Here is a 22,345-nt window from a genome sequence, read left to right on the forward strand (position 1 = left end):
CAATTTCTTTCATGAGTGTTCTATAGTTCCTCCAGTACAGATCCTTTACCTCTTTGGTTAGGTGTATTCCCAGGTATCTTCTCAGGTATCTTATGGTTTTTGGTGCTATAGTAAATGGAATCTATTTTCTAACTTCCCTTTCTATATTTTCATCGTTGGTGTGTAAGAAAGCAACTGATTTCTGTACATTGATTTTTGTATCCTGCCACATTACTGAATTACTGTATGAGTTCTAGTAGTTTGGGGGTGGGGTCTTCTGGGTTTTCCATATAAAGTATCATGTCATCTGCGAAGAGAGAGAGTTTGACTTCTTCTTTGCCAATTAGAATACCTTTTCTTTTCTTTTTGTTGTCTGATTCCTGTTGCTAGGATTCTAATACATGTCAAATAACAGTGGTGAGAGTGGACATCCCTGTTGTATTCCTGATCTCAAAGGGAAGGCTGTCTGTTTTTCTCCATTAAGGATGATATTTGCTGTAGGTTTCTCATAGATAGATTTTATGGATGAATGGATAAAGAAGATACGGTCCATATATATAATGGAGTATTATGCCTCCATCAGAAAGGATGAATACCCAAATTTTATATCAACATGGACGGGACTGGAAGAGATTATGCTGAATGAAATAAGTCAAGCAAAGAGAATCAATTATCATATGGTTTTACTTACTTGTGGAGCATAAGGAATAACACAGAGGACACTGGGAGAGGGAGAGAAGTGAGGTGGGGGAAATCGGAGAGGGAGACAAACAATGAGAGACTGTGGACTGAGAAACAGGGTTTTGGAGGAGAGAGGTGTTGGGGGTTGGGTGAGCCTGGTGGTGGTATTAAGGAGGGCACATATTACATGGAGCACTGGGTGAGGTGCATAAACAGTGAATTTTGGAACACTGAAAAAAAATAAAATTAAATTTAAAAAAATTAAATATTTACATTCAAACTTGAAAAAAATAGTTTTAAGAATCTTTTTAATGAAAAGCAATAGATTCCTAATGAATTATTGAGAGAAAATAGGGGGAATTTAGAGCACAATTTTAATAATTAAGATCAATATTATGAAGAAGTCTGTATCTGTTCATTAATAAATTTTCTTAGATATTGAAATCAATGGATGTGTATATTATGATAATTATTATATTTTGACTGTGTATTATTCAACGTGACATTGAATAGCAAAATCTTGCAAAAGATATTTCTGTAAAAATGGAGCCCATTATTATCTAAGTCTCTGGCAATAACACAGAGAAAATAGTAACCAAAGGGTGACCTTTCAGTTTTCACATATAAAAAATATTGTGTTGGTAAGGAATTAGCAAAAATATCTCAAATGACTGAATTAGTCACCAAACAACTAGAAAGTTATTTTTAGTGAAATTTATATGTGACCAAGTTGAAGTATTCTCCAGAAGGGTCACTAGCAGAGAAATATTATTGGAACAAATTATTAAAATCATTATGTTGGAGGATAAAATAGACATGTCATATGTCAGTGTATTCAGAAGAATTAAAATATATATACAAGAATTTAGTCAAACTGTAACCTAATGTATTATGGAAAAGATTCCAGTTGAGATACTGCAAGATTTTGATTTGGGTAGCAGATCTTCAATGCATTTTACATGTGACAATATGCAAATCATTTTTAAAACTCTGATTCTCGCTTTACCTATAAAGTAGAGATAATAATGCCTATAGCATGTGAGTAGATACGGAAGATGAATGAAATAATTTTTGTTAAAAACACTTTGGAAAATGACAAAGCTGGTTTTCAATATTATACATTCTAAATTAAATCACATTTTCAGCCACAATTTAATTGTGCTGATTGGAATAGAATCTCTTCATTAAATGGAGTAGCTGAAAACAAGCTGATATAATTAAAATGCTATTTACAAGATTTATAAGTAAAGCTGGATTTTTAGTGCAATGACCAAATCTCATTTCTGGCAAGAGGATTGTCACCAAGTGAGTATTAAATGAAAAGATAAAAAATAAAGAATTTGAAAACAAAAATAATGATATTACTTATAGAGAATAAGAAAAAAAAATAGGCATAGGGTCAAATGTTTCCATATACAGACTAATATTTTCTAAAGACAATGTGGATTTTCCAGCTGGAAGTGCTTGGAGTGTGAATGTTGGTGTCTGGAAGGTACACAAATGTGATACGTAAAAGGATAGTTTTTATTTTTTTTTAAGATTTTATTTATTTATTTGACAGAGAGGGATCACAAGTAGATAGAGAGGCAGGCAGGGGGTGGGGGTGTAGGAAGCAGGCTCCCTGCTGAGCAGAGAGCCCGATGCGGGGCTCAATCCCAGGACTCTGAGATCAGGACCTAAGCCGAAGGCAGAGGCTTTAACTCAATGAGCCCCCCAGGCACCTCTAAAAAGATAGCTTTATGGAAAGAAAGTTTTGTTGGATGTGTTATCAGTAGAGAGAAGGAAAACAAGGCTTGGACCAAAAAGCTTTGTGGGGGAAAAACGAAGAAGAAGCAACTCTATGAAGGATATGATTTAATGATGTGATGCTTACATGGAAGAAAAAAAACTAAAACAGTGTGAGGAAGAAAATAAGTATTGGGAAAAGGACATTATGCATCAAGACCAATCAACATTCTTAAAACTGTAGCCTGAAAGTGTTCTTAAAATGTTCAAGGTCACCACCTTCTGTACTCCTCTTAGAATTTAAATGTATAATCTGAAGCTGGACAGTCTGTACTCATATGGTTTCAGTAAGTTCCTTCTTATGGTAAGAAGTGTGGTAGCATATGATTTCTTTAAAAAGGAGTGGTAATCAAAAGTTTAGAGGTTTGGACCAAGGAGAAAGGGCAGCAGGCTCAGTCTCCTGAAGAGCATTGGCTCGTTCATGAAGGCTTATAAGTTTATTTAAAAATAAATGGCATAATTTAGAAGCTATCTAATCAACTCAATGATATTTTTAAATATTTTTTATTAACATATAATGTCTTATTAGCCCCAGGGGTACAGGTCTGTGAATCGCCAGGTTTACACACTTCATAGCACTCACCATAGCACATACCTTCCCCAATGTCCATAACCTCAATGATATTTAGTAAAACTAAAAGCAGTTTTTACGTTGCTATGAAGCAGTTACATTTGCAAGATTCTGTCTGAGAAGAGGTGGGTGAGTTTTCACAATCCTCTCTGTGATTCAGATACAGACAACTTGCGGTCAGGTTCATGGTTGAGAGCAGGTAAACAAACATTTGCTTTTATGTTTTCTCCTTTATAGTGTTTACTCTTCCATGTGCAATACATAACAAGAAAAACAGCACATGGTCCAAACTCCATAATAACATTTTTTGATACATTCTTAATGTGAAAATGTGAAAAATGTGCCATAATTTTCTAGTGAATAGGAGATGTACTGATAAGACTTTGATGTATGAGCAAACCATACACTTACTTATCCTTCTTCTCAAAACAGAGAAGAAAGGTTGGATAAAGAAAATTTTTTGGATTTAAAGGAGGACAAAGCTAATACCTTCCTAGCAGGAAAAGAAATAAATATAATCTTCCTAAAGAACAGACAAAGAATCACCTAAAAATGTAAGGTTTATTTTGGGGGAAGGGAGAACTTCATTACAAAGCTTTTACCTAGCTAGCACTGCTGCAGAAAACATCAAGGAGAGGCTTATCATGTCTATCTGATTGAATGTGGAGATACTGCGTTGTTGCTGGGATGGAGATTTTCTTTCGTAAGCCATTTAATACACCAGCACAACTTATTCACTCACTGTTGGCCAAAGGTGGAGTCCTATCTTTCAAGTTTCTTAGCCACAAATAATAGCACAGAGATGCAAAAATAAAAAGTTCCATCAGGTCAGATAACGGGGGGCATTGTGTTTGCAGACAGAGTGGCAGAAAAGCTGACTAATGTCATCGAATCTCCTCTGCCTATGACAAACAAAGCCGGGAGGAGGCTTTAGCAGGACGGGACAGAAGTCAGTTTGCAGAGCTAATCCCAGAGCCACCTGTAGCCTTCGAGAAAGACAGACAGTGCAATACTTGCTCATGTGGTCTAGCCAAGGGTGACATTTATTACTGATGCTAGCGGAAAGACGTCAGGAAAACCTGGGGCAGTTAGGAGAAGGTTGCAGTGAGAAAATGGTGAGGTGGGATGAGAATGAAGGGTATTTTGGCATCCATGAGCTCTGCTGCAAGGCTAATCTGAGGTTTGCACCTTAATAAAATGCAAGACCCAGGCATGTTATTGCTTAAAAAAAATAATTTGCAGTAGACTAATGGTTAGAACCGTTTATGAAAGCCTATGGAAAACGCTCTAAAAGGCATCTGTGCAGGACTTCAATGGACACAACATCATTGCTAAAGCTCAGGTTATTACATAGACATGTTAAATGATATAGACATGGGGCAGGAAGTGACATAGGGCCTGGAGAGGACCTAGAGGATACAGAGGTGTATCCTCTAGGTCCTCTAGGGAGATCACTCCTCTCTCTAAGAGTGAGGAGTCAGAGGAACTAACGTTCCCTGAACCTGACACTAAAATTAAATGGGGAAAGATGTAGTTAGGGCAAGCCCTTCACAAATGCCAGTGGATGAAGGGAAGGAGGCACTGGGGCCACCGAGAGTGGTGTTGTGGGCTGTGCCCTGAGCAAGACTGACCTCCTCTGTCCCCAGCACGATGCTGAGGGATCTCTAGAAGTCTCATAACCCTTGGTCTGAACAGTGTTTTCCACATTTTGTAGGCAAGGAAACTATGAGAAACTATGTTTCTGGTACAAGAGGTCTCCCAGGTAAATATTGAAAGCAGCATTCTAATTAATGGCAGTTGACTTCAAAAGCCATGATGTTAAGAACAAATTGAAAGAATCGAAATTAATTTTTAAAAATAGAACAATGAATATAATTGACTATTTCCTGTTTTTTTAAAATGGTATTTCCCACCATACTGTTTTTAGACGAAGTAATTTGTGACACACCTGAGACATGGTTTGTACAATTGAAATGAAAAAAAAAAAATTATTTATTTTTTTTAAGAAAAAGCCTTTCTCTTTCCCTTCCTCCCTTCCTCCTTTCCTTTTGTCCTTGTTTTCTATCTTAAAAAGTCTACTGTCTTTTGGTAGTGGTCAACTAACCATTATAAGAGAACAACTTCCAAAAGGAGCCCATATGGTGGCAAATGGTATGAATATGTATAAATAAATTCCAAAGCACAAACTACCAAAAAATGAGAACTGAGGAGGACACTTGTTCCTTGGTCCCACAAAGGGACTGGAGACTCCAGAGACCTGCACCGAAATCAACAGAGCGTGAAGTATTAGTTCACATGGTTATTCTTGTCCTGGCTTCCGTCCTAAATTATTTCAACTCTATAGCTCTCAATTCACCTTTTTCTTTTTTAAAGGGTTTTATTTATTTATTTGAGAGAGAGAGAACACAAGCAAGGGGAGGGACACAGGGGGAGGGAAAAAGGAGGTTCCCCACTAAGCAGGGAGCCTGAGGTGGGACTTGATCCCAGGACCCTGGGATCATGTCCTGAGCTGAAGTCAGATGTTTAACTGATGGAGCCATCCAGCCATCCAGGTCCCCCTCAATTCACCTTTTTTTTTTTTTTTTTTTTTAAAAGATTTTATTTACTTATTTGACAGACAGAGTTCACAAGTACACAAGTAGGCAGAGAGGCAGGCAGAGAGAGGAGGAAGCAGGCTCCCTGCTGAGCAGAGAGCCCAATGCGGGACTTCATCCCAGGACCCTGAGATCATGACCTGAGCCAAAGGCAGAGGCTTAACTCACTGAGCCACCCAGGTGCCCCTCATCTTTTTCTAATACAAGTGACAGTATTATCTGCATTCATAAAATATCTTAGTGGAGAAATTAAAATATAGTCATTTTAAGCGAAAAGTGTTGCTCTTAGCTCATTTTTTTCTATGACGGAAGCCTTTTTCAAAAATGTTAGAGGATGGGTCATTCATGCATCTGATTTATGAAATTTGTTTCAAAAAACATTTGATTTAAAAAAGAATTATTAATTGGGTTATGGACATTGGTAAATGTATGTGCTATGGTGAATGCTGTGAAGTGTGTAAACCTGGCAATTCATAGACCTGTACCCCTGGGGCTAGTAATACATTATATGTTAATAAAAAATAAAAAATTTTAAAAAAAGAATTATTGAAATCATTGCTAATGAAAAAGCATTGCCTGCCTGGCATTTTAGGCTTAGAAATGATGTAATAGAGATCCTAAAGGAGTGTTGGGTTTCTGGCCAAGGATAGTTGGTACACAATGTAAAAGCAACGTGTGCTGGTGGGAACCACTTTGAACAGAGAATTAGACAGGACCCTTATCCTTGACTTTGTTATTGAGTAGACGTGTGACCTCAGCTATACCGCTTGACTTTCTAGTGCCTTTTGTCTTTTTTTGAGAGGCGTGACAGTAACATGTCTTCATATTTTATATTTGTGTTATCCCAAGAGGATCAAGGACTCTCCCAGATTCTAACCATTGTCTAAATTAGCTTCATGCAGTTTTTCTTGGTCATGTGTCTAATGCAATTTTATTAACTTTGTTTTACTTCTTCTCTGTTAAATGTACTGTTAAAATGTACTGACATTTTTTTTCTATTCATTATAACCACTGAAATGTCCTGCTCCCAGAAATAGCTGGATTTTCGTATTCATCCATCCATCCATCCATCCATCTACCCAACACACTTGTATTGAATGCCATTGGTGTGCAAAGATTGTGCCATCGCTGGGCGTTGAGCTATTTCAGTCATGTTCATGAGGGTGAGTCACATGGCTAAAACTTCTGACCAGCTTGTTTAAAGGAACAGCTAGCTAACCCCAGGAGTGTTAGAAAATAAGCTTGTGGATCAGCCTGTTGTTTTGCCATTTTTCTTCTGATCCCAGGCCAGCTACCTGTATTTCAGAGGTTCTGACTGATGCTGAGGGGTTTGAGTAGGCTTGAGTGGAAGCTTGAGGATTTGGGTAGCCACTCTTTCCATCAGCTATCAGTGAGAACTTTTATAGCTGCTGCAGAAGAGGCTACAATTTCACGAGCTGTTGAGTTGGAAAAGGAAAACTACATTTTACCAGGACAATTCCTTCCTACTCTGTATTTGTTAAGGCAGAGATAAAGCCAAGATTGGGAGTCTGTTTATATTCTAATATGATGGCATTTTTAAATTAAGAGAAACCTAAGGGTAGAAAAAAAGTATCATATAGGAGTCCTACAGATGAAAATACCCTACTTCATGACATTTCATAAAATTGTCTTCTTCTGTAGGTTTTCCAGGGACTTGTTTCTATTCAAGTTGGTACTATCTGGCTATTTTTCAAAATGTCTTACCTTGTCGCTGCTTTTCCACATAGTGGGAAATATTGAAGATCAGTGATACAACCAGAGCTAACCCCAAAAAGGCTACAATTATCCAGGCATAAAACTGGCATTCAGAGTTTCCTGGAAAAAAACAAACAAACAAAAAATACCTATATCAACATCATAGGTGCTCACCAATTTGTTTTGAATTGAATATTCCCACAATTAAAACCATAGTTTTTATTCATAATGAAGAACAAATCCTCTGCCAAGAAATTAATTACCATTGACAGACAAAGCTGCCTTACAGATTTCAAATGGGTATTGCTATTATGTCCCTGTATTCAGCATGGACAAAAGGAAGCAAGTTTCCCTCATTCTCAGTGTTGATTAAATGAAAGATGTTTTTAGTCTAGCTGCTAATATTTGACAACTGGTGACAGATTATTAAGACTTTGATTCAAAATGAAAATCATCCAGATTATCCAGAATGATAATTTGCCCTACTTTTTCCCTTTCTTTAATCTTCAGATATAGTCATATATACTTTTATTTATGGAAAACCACTTATCCCCTTCTATAAATAGTTATGCTTCTCTTTACCCTTGTGTAGAGATTCTTTTTTCATTCCTGAGCCATAGGGGGCTTGTGGGCTATTGCCTATCAGTTGTCCTTGGTTATTTATGGTAATCTTTACATGTATATGAGTGTTTTATAAGATAATTACCCTGATTTTATGTATTTAGATATATGTATTATGTGTATATTTATGTATAATGCGTATATAAAATACATTATATTTACATATAAATATATTGATTTTATATGTAATACATATATAATATGCATATGTGTATACATATAGTCTATACCATATATCATATACTATATAAACATTATATATTAATTATAAATGTATATTTATTACATAATTTATATTTTATTAATATGTATTATATATATTTTTATATATGTATATATTATAATTTTATATATTTATATATATACATATATGTGTATAAAAATTAGACAATTATCTTAGTAGCCAAATAGTCATGTGAATACTGACCCCAGAAAAGTAGCTTATGATTCTCTAACACTGTATATTTATGTGTTCAACCGACATCAGACATCTCTTCTGTGTCAGGACCTGTGCCTTATATTTGGGAATCAAAGGTAAAGAAAACAGAATCTTGGACCTCAAGGCACTGTTTAGCTGGTGACACAGATGTGTAAAGACAAGCAGAAATGGCATGTGACAGTAGCTACAACAGAGCTTATGTTCCTTCCCAGCCTCGGCTCCCTCTATGACTTCCCCGAATCAGACACCATGCTCGGCCCTTTCAAAGAACTCTAAATAGCATGATGTTAGATGCAGAACAGGCAAACCCCTCACAGGCGGGAAATCAGTCTTGCTTCCCTCTCCTGTCTTTAAACCAGCAAATAATCCTTAGACCAAAATGTCCTTTGTGCTGCTCTCTTATACTTATTTTCTATATCTCAAATTTGATGTTTGAATTGTTCTTTGTTTTTTGTTTTTTGAGTACATATTGACATTGCAGTGTGGTTGTTGAGTCGCTGTCAGTGGACCTGTTTGAGAGGTCGTCTGGTTTCCTTCCTTCCTGCCTGCCTTCAGCCCGCCCTCCCTTACTTCCCTTCCTCCTTCCATTCCCCCATCCCTGCCTTCTTTCTTTCCTTCGCATCATTTATTTTTAAATGAACATTTGTGATATAGATGTACATCTACATATTTGCATATAATTTGCATATTGCTTATTTATATATACTTTGCTTTTGTTTGAAATAGTCTGTGGCTCTTTAAACATAAATCTGTCTACTAATGTCTGCAACCTCCTTTTTAATTTCATACTATGTTATTTAGGTGTTCGAAATACCATGAAGTCCACAAAGGATAGAACCATCTCTGCCTTCTGCTCTGCAGTGCGAGGCATAATATACATGATTTATAAAGATTTTTTAAAGAATTTGTTAATAAATGGGAAAAGGTCGCTGATAATGATAGTGAAATGTGTGGTTTTGTTTTCTTTCTTTTTTTAAGATTTTATTTCTTTATCTGACAGAGAGAGAGACAGCAAGAGAGGGAACACAAGCAGGGGGAGTAGGAGAGGGAGAACAAGCTTCCCACTGCACAGGGAGCCTGAAGCAGGGCTCAATCCCTAGACTCTGGGATCATGACCTAAGCTGAAGGCAGATGCTTAATGACGAGCCACCCAGGAGCCCCTGGTTTTATTTTCTTTAAGGGACTTTTTATGTTTCATAAAATTAAAGAAAAATGAGAAGACTTGAATAGTTTTTAATTCTCCAATAGACCTATCAATTCATTTGGTTAAAAACACTAAGGTTTAAAAAGGCCTTATTTATTCATCATGAACATCATCCCATAAATATTTATGAGAATTCTACAACATAGTAATCATTAACTACTTAAAATATACCAGAAATTCTAGGTTTTGCATGGTACCGTCTATATTCCTAGAAATATTTCTTTGACTTTTATGTTTATGAAAAGAACACATGTGCCTGCTGAGTATATATTTAAAAAATCCTAGCAATATAAAAAATCTAAGCAATTCCTAGAATAACATGTAAGATTCTCTATTAGAGCATAAATGGGTCACAAATTTTATACTAATTAGCCTTTTTTAAAAAAGTTACCAATGTGTCTGGGGGATGTTTGCCATGTTATTATGTTATTTTTAGTGGCTACATGGAATTATACAGTATTGCTGTACTATAATTCACCTACCCACTTCTCTAAGATGGACATTCTGATTTTTTAAAATGGTTTCTCTTATAAACAATAATGCAGTGAACTTCACTGTACAGGCCTTTTGTACAGGCCTCTGTAGAAAGAGGCTCCTGAGAATATAATTGCTGGGTCTCAGGGAATTTTTAAGACATGCTTTCAAAGAGAGCTTGTTCCCCATTGCGCATTGATAATAGTCCTTCTCAGGTGGTTAATGGGACTATAATTGTGAACAAATGGGACCAGCAAGCTGTCTCAATGGCCAGATGGGTCTCAGTTTCTCTCTCTGCTATCACAATACAAAGGTATTAGTTTATGTTTTCTATTATCAAACTAATGGTTAAATCAATGAATTATGTTATTAAGGACTTCTTGTATTTGTCACTTACTGACCCACAGTCTAGATGCAGTTCTAGGTTCTTTCACATCTTAAATCTTAAGGCAATTTGAGGGCACATACTATATTTTCTATCGAGATAGATCACAATTATCAATTCAGGATATTCGGTCTGTCAAGTAGACTCAAATCACTCACCCTCTACAGTCACTGTATTTGGTAACAAATAAATGAACTTCAGTTGCTACACAGAGGCCAGATTTGCTGTATGTATCATTCTTGTTCACAATTAAAAACAATTAGTAAACTGAGACAAGCAAAAACAGAAAGCTAAGAATCAACCACAATCCTGTTTTCAAGAGATGACCCCTGTGAACACCTTGGTTCATATACTTTCAGTTATTTTTCTCCGTATAGAAATTGTTATAGACAAAGACATATGATTCATTTATACTGACTATACAATTATCTACTTTCATTCCAATAATCTATAGTGTGTTTCTTTTCCTATAAATAAAATATATGTTCATTTCTTTTAGCTGCCCTATATTCCATTGAGCGAATTTTCCATAATTTAAACAATCCCTTATCATTAGATATTTAAGTTGCTCGTGATTTTTAGTTATATAAGCAATGTGATGAATATCTGTAGCTATAACTATATATCCAATCTTAATTTTTTCCCATGTTAGAAATTCTTGATTTTCTAGATCAAAGGATATACACATCTTATAGGATTTTAATATTAATGATGGCTCAGGTTTTAGAACACAATATTAAGCAGACCCTTTCCAGGTTGATCTGGCCTCTGTTCCTATTATTGCAATTAGTCCGGATTTTAGGTTTACGGCTCTTTTGGTTCATTGAACACCATTCCTGGTAGCTACTATCTTTCCACACACTGTCTCATATGGTCCCCTCCTTTGTGGTTTTTGGAGGAAATTGTTCACTTGTCTTTTCTCCCAGGAGAAGGAACTTGCTCCTCTCTCTGCCCTAAGCATAGAGAACATCACACTTTTCTTTCCTCACCATGAACTATTTCCACAAAATATTACTTTAGGTTTCTTATCTTTTAGGACTTATTTGCTATGCCTGCCCAATAATACACCATGCTCCAGTCATTCTGAGACACTTAAGATTCTCAGTAGATACCATACTTACCATTTCATGTCCTTATGTCTCTGTATATTTGCCCCTTTGCCCGAAATGCCTTCCCTCTTAACTATTTAACAAGTTCCTAGTCATCCTTCAAGACTGCATTTTCTTTGAAGCGTTCACTCTACGCTGCCTGTCCCCCACCAAGTGATATCTTTTATATCCCTGTAATTCAACAAATATTGAGGTAATATTTGTTGAGGTAATCATTTTGTGTAAAATTCTCTCCCTACTTAACTGAACTTCTTGAAGGACTGAAAGGTCATATTCATTGTGGTCTTCATGCTTCAATTTCCTCATTGTACCTATTTTTGTGGAGATTGAGATTTATAGAAGAGTGTTCCTCATTAATAAGATGCTCAATAAATGTTAGTTATTATTCTTTAAAAAAATTTTATTTGAGTATGGCTGACACACAATGTTACATTCGTTTCAGAGGTACAACATTTCTATATGTTATGCTAGGCTCATCGCAAGTGTAGTTAGCTTCTGCTGTCATACAACACTATTACAATACCATTGACTGTGTTCTCTTTGCTATACCTTTTATTCTCATGATTTCTTCAATATATAACTGAGAATTATTGTTATTCTCATCTTAATACCAGTAAGATTCCAATTTTTATTTCTGCAACCTACTTCTGCAACCTATTCAGAGAGCAAAGTAGGTTCTCACTAAGCATGTATCAACTAACTAAATAGAAAATGAGTGGCATGAAGATGGATAATGTAATGACTAGGGCCAACAGAAACATTCTGATCAAGTATGAGGTCTAAACACACCCACAACTTTGGGAAGACAAGCTGAAGATTCTATTACATTTTTCTCTAGTACTGTTGAGAAAGTACCTACCTTCCAGCAGCTAGGGACCAGATCCTTGTGAGAAGGAGAATAGCACATTAGGCCACTGTAATCTTGGTGTAAGTGCTCATCTACAACAGTCTAATTCTCTCTGCCCTGAATATGTATTTACTGAAAAACCTACAGATTATTTTTTTTCCAGGAAGTTTAGAACAAGTGGTTTGCATTAACAGCTACTGATATGATTAAATTTATGGGGTGTCCACCACTCTAAACATAAAATTTTCTTTTCTTGTTTAAAAATAAGTCTTTGCGGCACCTGATAGTTCAGTGGGCTGAGCCTCTGCCTTTGGCTCAGGTCATGATCTCAGGGTCCTAGTTTCGAGCCCCGCATTGGGCTGTCCGCTCAGTGTCCCCTGTCACTCTCTGCCTGCCTCTCTGTCTACTTGTGATCTCTGTCTGTAAAATAAGTAAATAAAAGCTTTTTTAAAAGTTTAAAAAGTAAAAATAAGTCTTTAAGGAGTTTGGTTGGGGGTCAGTGAAATCTCTGGGGAAAGGAATTTAGAAAAGACCACTAGTTGAGGTAAGCCGTATGAGCTAGATGCAACCTTAGGAAATTTACACCTGCATAATGCTGGGATGGTAATGGCCCAAGAGTCAGAGTGAGGAGAAGTAATCTGCTCAGAGAATACACAATAACTTCCAGAGACATGAAACGAGATGTGCTTTCACTCTCTTCAACCTTTACCTTAAAGATCAATGTCTTTATGTTCACTTATTAAATGCATACTCTTCCAGTATGAGAATAGAAAAATAAGTGTTTTTCTAGGTACTGATAACATGGTTATCATAAATCAAGAGTGGCCTCATGAAATAGTTGTTCTGTCTGGTTATTGTTAGAGAAAGAATGGACAATCTTTAATCTTTAAGTAACTACTTAAAGATCAAATTATTGTTTTAGGCAAATACCCATTTTTTTCAGCCTAGTAATTATATATACCACAATATAGTATAGGTTACTTAAGAACACTTATAACAGCTAATATTTTATAGAGTTGGCCAGAAAGTTCCTTTGTTTCTAATGAAGCATTTGATAGATTTATTAATGATTTACTGGTAAGCAAATTGGGTAATTTATAATCTTATGTTAGAAGTAGTCAAATCTAATTTTTACAGATGGCTAACAGACATGAAAAGATTCTCAACATCATTCATCATCAGGGAAATACAAATCAATACCACAATGAGATACCACTTCACACCTGTCAGAATAGCTAAAATTAACAACACAGGAAAAACCACAGATGTTGGTGAGGATGTGGAGAAAAGGGAACCCTTTCACACTGTTGGTAGGAATGCAAATTTGTGGAGCCACTCTGGAAAATAGTATGGAGGTTCCTCAAAAAGTTAAAAATGGAACTACCCTATGACCCAGCAATCACACTCCTGGGTATTTACTCACAAGATACAAAAATATTAATTCAAAGGGTAGGTGTACCCCAGTATTTATAGCAGCAGCATCAACAGTAGCCAAATTATGGAAAGAGCCCAAATGTCCATCAACTGATGAATGAATAAAGAAGAAGTGGTGTATATATATATATACAAAGGAATATTACTCAGCCATCAAAAAGAATGAAATCTTGCCATTCTCAACAATGTAGATGGAGCCAGCAAGTATTATGCTAAGTGAACTAAGTCAGAGAAAGAAAATACCATATGATTTCACTCATATGTGGAATTTGAGAACATAAGGGCAAAAAAGAGAGAGGCAAGCTGAAGAAAACAAACTGCTGGCAGGGAGGTGGGTAGGGGATGGGCTAGATAGTTGATGGGTGTTAAGTAGGGCACTTGTGCTGAGCACTGGATATTGTATGTAAGTGAGGAATCACTAAATTCTACTCCTGAAACTAATATTCCACTGTATGTTAACTAACTGGAATTTAAATAAAAACTTGGGAAAAAAAGAAAAAAACGTATGTTTACTTTAGAAAATTTGTAATTAAAAAAAAAAGTTCAGTCTAGAATTATTGCTTCAAATCCTATAACATATACTTTGGGACCTTGATCATTCACTCATGCACATGCTGAAAGGATGCAAAACTGTTTTGGGAAGGAAATTTTCACCTTGTCTTAAGTTCTCCCTGGATCTGCCTCTGAATGGATGTAGAATGGGCTTCGATGGCTTTCTAAACTGGGACATATACCAGTTATGTTCCTAAAATGCTTTAAGAGAATATCAAAGCTGTTTCCATTTCAGCTGACAATCTGCCTTCAAATGGCAACAGAATCCTGAACTGCAGGTTACAATCAGAAAATAAAAATTAAGAGCGCTTTGTCGCTCTTTTTGTTTTCTTCCATTTTATACAATTTCTGCCTATGTTATCAGGGCAAAATGAATCTCGTTTTAGAGAAAAGAACCAGCTGGATGAAATGTGCTATTGAATTCATTAATTATAAGGAGTCTATGGACTAGAAGACATCGTTGAATATATCACTTGGCATCTCTGGTAGAAGAAGCTGGGATCTCCCCAAGAACTGGCACGTTTTCACCCTTATGGTTCATGTGACTATTACCGTCAGCCATCTGGCTGCAATTATGTATCATTTGATAAACAATCTATCTTAAGCAAATCTCTGTGATTATATGATACTCATTTTTGTGACCTAATTGTACCCACTTCTCCTTAATTTTCCTTTGTCTTGATCTATTTGGTTAACCCTTATACAGGACTATATGCTTTATGTACTTCAAATACCTCTCTTTCTGAGGTAAGAGTAGAAAAGCAAAGAAAGAAAGAAAGAAGGAATAATAGATGGCTAGAACTTATCCTTGAGAGAACTAACGATTTACTTCGTACTTAGTTTTTTCTTTTTCTTTCAGTTCTCATAGTATCTAGTATTTAGTCTATATTTAATAAATAGTTGTAGTTTGGGCAAATAGAATGAAGTGCTGTATAAAAAAGCATACTTCAAGGCAAAGCCCCTCATCTTATTTTTATAATTACACTGATTCTAGCTATAAAATATCCTATCCTTTGCACAAAATTATATTTCAATTAGAAGTTCCCCTTTAGCTTCTTTAACTAAAAAGAACACAAAAAAGTTGTATCAGTCCATTAATTGGGACAAGAAAATAATTTGCTCTCAACTACAAAGAAACAACCAGGTCATGGTCATGAGCCTACTTATTTTATGTAAAGGCTTTAATAAAAATCCTAGTAATTTTCAGGAAATACGTTAGCAACAGTAAGACAAGAACTTAGACCACACCATACATTCTTCTAGGGCTCAGTTTTGTCATTTACTGTAACAATTAATTTGTTTCACATAACCAACTGGAGGCCTTTGAAAACTTAGGCCAAATTCTAAAGCATGGGGTTGGTTTAGCATGGTCTCTGTTTTTTTCTGATTTCGGGAGTTTCCAGCTCCTACTTAACCTTCTGTTTTCCAAGATTTTTTCCTTGTGTAATGTGATATGAGTTTTAAACAGGCAGATTTTAATTTAGAAACTTTGTATTTTGTGACATTCTTGATAGCCTTCATAATTTTTTTTTTAAAAAGATGTGAAGTAATCTCTACACCCAACGTGGGGTTCAGAGTCACAAGTCTGAGATCAAGACTGAGCCAGTCAGGTGCCTCAGCTTTCTTAATTTTTTGATTGCCAACAATAAATGCCCCCATTTTGAAAACAAAGAAAACTTACACAGATGAGAAAAACAAAACAAAACAAAATACACATTTAGCTATTGAGTAGCTAAATGGTGGGGATTTTCAACCTGAATGACAGATTTATGTAAGAGTTCGCACATACTTTCATACCTCCCTTGACCCAGTTATTTCCCAAGTGCAATATGAGTATCTCCAAACCCATGTGGGTGTCTATTCAGTACAGATAATGTTGCTTATACTATTAGATGCACAAAGTGCTCAAAAGTTCTTGCCCAACAAATGCAATCTTCAGTATCATTATTCCATAATTGTAATTACTTTCGTTTAAAAAGCTTTTATCAATTTAAAAAGAACTCCCACACAATTTGAATTTAGCTCTTCACACTGTTAAAAAGCCAAAGGCCTCAAGAAGTTATTAGTGAGGCAATGACAGCTAGGAAAAGCATGATTTAAGTTTCTATCTAGCTTTCAACTGCCAGGGGCTAATCGTAGTCTCTCTAATTATAAGACCTCTGACTCCTTTAATGCCAACAGTACTTGGCAGGAACTGTAGCTGGAATTCACATTTGCTTGTGCTCTGGAGGGAAACCCAGCAAATGTATCATTTTTCTGCTGGCAGGTTTGATTCATACAGAAGACTTCACTTAACTAACAATAGAAAAGCAATACATATGATGCCTTAATTGTTTTCCTTCAGGGAGTCTGTAACTGACACAATTGCATGAGTTTATAGTTTATAGGATATGGCTTTTCAACATGGTTTCTTTCCCTTGGCTTGCAGATTCTGTCAGAGCAGTGACCATCTCCTTGTTGCATTCCATGAGTAGGTGTATCTGCTTTAGGCACCCCAGAAAGTTCAAAGAAAAAGTTCTGATATATCATATCTGACATATCATATCATATCATGGATCCTATGCATAAAAAGAGTTTTTTCTTACTAACAGTTAATGATAGTTTGCTGGGGAACTAGGTGCATTCCTGAGGCCTCTTTGCAGCACGTTGTCAGTATCCACACAGCCCCCTATCCCACCACCATCCATCCCCATCACCCCATCAATAAAAGGCATTAAGGGTCATTGATAGAAGCACTGGAAGGTATTCTGAAATCAACTCTCAGGCTTTCGAGTAAATATGATATTGTTTTTAATGCAAAATTTGGTATCTGTCCACCTTAAGTAAGGATCTGGTATGAACAGAGGGTTATTTGAGAAATGGATGGTGTCTGTTGGGGGAAGGACAGTGATGGGGAGAGGGACGATAGCAGTACAGGGCATTGGAATGCCTGCTTCAAAGTGCAGAGGGAGACTGAGTGAAGACACTTCCTAGCTGTGTGACTTTTTGCATCTCACTGAACCTCACTAGGCCAATTATAACTCTAGAGTTCAGATCCTCAGCTGTGTGACATATTTCTAGCACATCATAGTTGCTCTTAGCCAAGACTTAACTGAATTTGTTAAAGGGAACATACCTGTGGAGGGAGGTGTGGGGGAGATTTTAAGACTCTCCAATGGAGAGGAGAAGTGAGTTGAGGGAAATCAGAGGGGGAGACAAACCATGAGAGACTGTGGACTCTGAGAAAGAAACTGAGGGTTTTGGACGGGAGGGGGATGAGGGGTTGGGTAAGCCTTGTGGTGGGTATTAAGGACGGCACATACTGCATGGACCACTGGGTGTAGTGCATAAGCAATGAATTATGGATCATGGAAAAAAATTAAATTAAATTAAATTAAATTAAAAAAATAAAAAATAAAATGTACAACCTCCAAAAAAAAAAAAGACACTATGTTATAATTTCCCCAGGACTGGACTACTTGTCAATTTTATAATTAAACTTTAATTGGGATTGGTCAACTTGAGAAACCCTGTTGGGATTAAAGTGCTGGCCAAATTCATTGTTTGCGTATAACACCCAATGCTCCATGCAATCCGTGCCCTCCTTAATACCCACCACTGGGCTCCATTTTATGTATGTACTTAATGGTTTTCTGTTGGAGAAACACCTTGGCGAGATCCTCTTAGGATATCATGGGTGTATGGGAAAACTTCAGCCAACAAAATTTTAACTATCATGTTTCTTTATTGTTGTAAGAAACCTGTTAATTTTTTTTCTTTCCTCTTTCTAGTTCTAGAATAATGAGAGAATTAAATAAAATTCAAAATGCCTGGAAATGTGACCAATAATGATGTTGATGATTTTTCCTGGATTGAAATCCTTAATCCTTCCTTAAAATCTCATCTCTAAAGGAAAGGCTCATTGTTCTCAGAAAGGCGATTGAGGCTCAAGGAAAGAGAAAACCATGTGAAGACAATGAAAAAAAAAATTTTTTTTTTTGGAAAAGCAACAATCTGTACCTAAGTTGTGGATCACTTTGTAAACTAAATTAATGGTAGCCCTCAGGAATTGTTCTCACCAGTTGATTCAGCTAATATTGATTTTATGTGTATGCAGAAACATGGGGGAATTATGATATTGGCCGATTTATGAATGCAGTAAGTGCAAGGCATTTAGGCAGGAGAAACCCAATGATACTTGGGGGTTAATTTCTTAGGTTGCTTTACTTAACTAGGAATAATTTTGCTTTTTCACACTAATTTTCTTTTTAACTTCACCTATCTAAAAGTAAAAAATACTGTTGTCTGACTCTTCTCTCACATTAAAGTCTTTTCCCCTCCTTTTAAGTTCTATGAGTTTTTGACAGCAAACCCTTGATATTTTTTATCTCTTCTGTGGCATTGTGGAAGGTCTCAACTGTCAATGGGGAACTCCTGTATTACCTATAAAGGGAACATCTAAACTACAAAATTGTAGGGAAGAAATTGTATCATATCCCTCATAAAATTAGCATTAATGAATCCTGGAAATAGTTGAATGTTATACTCAACGCCTTTGGCCTTCCCAAGCTTCCTGAGTTCCCCCAACACCATCAGCTCATGAGAACTGTTTGTAATATTGCCATGTCTATTTTTTGCAGGGCACTGGCAAAACTGGAACAGTTGTTTTGTTCTTTGCTAACCTATGAACCTAGAAAAAATCAAGATAGGTATGTAAATCACATGTCAGGCTTATGCTCCCTGTGTGATTAATCCAATCAACTGATTTTAAAATCAGCAAACAAAATACTGGGAAGAAAATTCACAGAATTTATATATAATATCTTTACCCTATCAATGGCTCACACAAATTGATATTAGAAGTACTGTAAGCACTATAATGAAGCAAAAGATATAATTAGACAATGCACAGATTGTTTGATGCTAAACAGTTTAAAAGCCCATTTAAATTGTGCAGCTTCATTATAATCAATGATTATCAACAATGGGTTGGTATATTACGCTTTTATCAGTAAAGATTTTTTTTAGGGGATACCAGCCTATTCAGGAGAAACACACTAGAATGAGAGTGGATTGGCATCACTCTTGAAAAAGCAACTATATAATAATGAGATTTACAGTGTTTGTAACCTCTTACTCAATAATGCCAAGTCTAGAAATTTTTCCCAAGAAAATGACTCTTAATATAGGAAAAGTATAGAGATGTTCATCTTTCTGTCATTTGAAATATAACACAACTGTTTACAACACAAATGTCCAACAATAAAGAAATAGCTAAGGAAACTATAATTAGCCTAATGGATGTCATTGTCTACATTCTTCTAAAATGATTAGGCAGAAATCATCATGAAAAGGGAAAGACTTATACCCTAATGTTAGCAAAAAAATTCTTAGTATATGATTTTATATTCACTATTATTTCAGGTATGAAAAGCAAAACATGTAGAATGTGTTGAAATAAGAGTGGGAAGGAAATACAACATAATACCTTGTGTTTTTTTTGAGGTGGCAGGAACTATGTAAATATTTTTCTTTTTCATATATATTTCAGTCCTCTTACTTGGTATAGTGTGTATCTTTTCTTTTACAACAAAAAGATACTTACTAAAGACATAAAAAGTACACAAAACATTAAAAGGGGTATGAACCATCAATGTGGAACAGACACTCAGCTAATCAATGGGGATTCAAGCCTTGTGATCCATGTCACGAAGATCAAATTTTCACTGGCCATTGCAGAATGGTCACCTCTCTGGTATCAGCAATTGGGTTAATTTCTGGGAAGATATTACAAGTCTTAAACTCAAAGGAATTAGAAATGTGGTTACTACCGACCTGTTTTATAACTAAAGAGGAATATGCATGATCAACAAAAGTTTAAAAATAACAGATACTGTAATTGGCATAATTATCAATGAACACCAACTGAACAGTTACAACTAGCTTTATCTTATGCAACTTCCCATTTTTTTTCTTCTAAGAGAAAATAATCAACTTATATTTACTATAGTCTTTCCAAGTATGTTCTAAATTATACTAAATGTTATCTCACATTTTAAAAATAATGTATAAACTAATTTAATCCTCAAATCTTAAGTGTTTTTTTGGTTGGAGTGGTGGAAATTATTTCGTGAATTTTTAGGCACAGGAATAGAATGAAAGAATTAAAAATGCCACTTACCTGACATGCTTCCTTTGTCAGAGAAATCCTTATGTAGCCATAAGGGAAATGTCTGGATTAAAAAGGCTCCCACAAACTCCTTTTTTTCTTGGTAAAGGTGCGCTGGTATTTTAGAAGCAGTGTGCCAGTAAAACGTGTCTGTAACCGTACCTCGGGTTTCTCTCTTCTGTGTTTTAAAATCTTTTGTGTGTACTTTGTTCAGTTACAAACAGGAAATGTGGTGATGGAGGCTTCTAGAGGTTTGATCTGAAACCAGTATGCTCTTAAATTTTTGTGTTACGTGAGAAAAAAAAAAATCCCACAAGCTTCTGTATTCTGGTATTTGGATTTTTATCAATACCTAAATCTAATTTTAAAATGATAATGAAAGCAAAGTATGAATTAGCCCAGGAGGGAGTCCCCCATGCCTTTGCAGAGAATCCAGGGATCTCCTCACAAGTGAGTTCACATGGAAACAAACTCAAATACGGTAAACAGGGGAGGAAACAGTGAGAAGCCCCCAGGTGTGTTCAGCTTTTGGGTGTGTTTTCTTTGAGGCCCAATGGAGGGAAGGGGATTGAGGCTTTTTGAACGTTACTATGTATCAGGTGCCTTGTGTACCTGGTCCCGCTAGAAGACCGGGTGTCTGCCTTCTTTCCCGCCAGCTCTCACTCCAGCGGACGGGAGTCTGTGCAGTCTAGGGCCACTTGGCAATGAGTTCCAGCTCTAAATGCACACTCCAGTATCTCAGTAATCAGAGGTTCCTAAATGTTAGTATGCATAAGTATGCTATGCAGGTCTGGTTTAACACTCATATTCCTAAGCCTTACTAAACCCAAATATCTGGAGCAGGGTCCAGGAATCTGCATTTTCACAAGTGCCCCATGGTTATTTTAAAATATAAAGGTTCTCGATAATGCTCTGAAAAACGCATGTATATGCCAATGGTAGAGTTCATTTTTAGCATTAGTCAAAGATGATCTGGGCAGTGTCTGAATATATGATTTGTATGTGTTTGGGGGTACATATACCTGCTGCATATTATGTGTCTATGGATGTTTGATTATGGATTCCACCAGTTTTCTTTAGCTATAGAAATATGACAAACCTGAATCCAGTTTACTGTGAAAGGGGATGCACTTAAACTTTAAGAAGTTAAACTTTACGGGAAATTTAAAAATGAGACTTTTGATGCACAGACTCCGAATAAAAATATTAAATGGCTAGCAGAATATCTTACTCTTGCTGATTTCTATAAGATTCTTGGGGCAGGGAGAGTCTTGATTTTATTCACCATGAAAACCCCAGCATTTACAATGTTTGGCACACTGTAGTTCTCAATAAATATTCTCACAATGATTGAATAAATAAAAGAATGTTAATCTTCTGCTTTCTCTTTGCTCCATTATAGAAAACAACTTTCTAGTAACCAAAATACAGTGCTGCTTTATTCTTTGAATGAATAAAGACTTAACACTAACAGATTTTTCCAATTCAATTGCTTTCCCCCAAATATTTCTTGTGAATCATTGAATCAGAATCTATAAAACAGAAAGAGATCATGGAGATTCCCTACTCTTCTAAAAAAGCATTTTTAAAATACATTTCATAGAACACTAGGCCTTAAAGGAAACTTGGAGATAAATGCTCCTGCAACAGATATATTTAGAAAAACTATTATTTCATCTTCATGGATACCTATGAGTATATTAAAATCAAAGGTAAGTTCTATAAAAAGTAAACCTGAATAACCACTTTTTTTTTTAAAGATTTTATTTATTTATTTGACAGACAGAGATCACAAGTAGGCAGAGA

The 22,345-nt window shown here is 35.9% G+C and overlaps 1 protein-coding gene across 1 annotated transcript in view; it reads right to left on the reverse strand.

Annotated features, from left to right (window-relative positions):
• LOC131825160 (T-cell receptor-associated transmembrane adapter 1) overlaps positions 1-20,782 on the reverse strand; it is a 38,509-nt gene extending 17,727 nt beyond the window's left edge. The window contains exons 1-2 of the mRNA XM_059164203.1: positions 20,552-20,782; positions 7,336-7,446 (exon numbers count right to left, since the gene is read on the reverse strand). Coding sequence (XP_059020186.1) covers positions 7,336-7,446; positions 20,552-20,558 — 118 coding nt within the window. The 5' untranslated portion in view covers positions 20,559-20,782. The remainder of the gene's footprint in view (positions 1-7,335; positions 7,447-20,551) is intronic.
• Positions 20,783-22,345: the final 1,563 nt, after the last annotated feature.

The sequence above is a fragment of the Mustela lutreola genome, chromosome 2 (assembly GCF_030435805.1).
Source record: "Mustela lutreola isolate mMusLut2 chromosome 2, mMusLut2.pri, whole genome shotgun sequence".
Taxonomy (NCBI): domain Eukaryota; kingdom Metazoa; phylum Chordata; class Mammalia; order Carnivora; family Mustelidae; genus Mustela; species Mustela lutreola.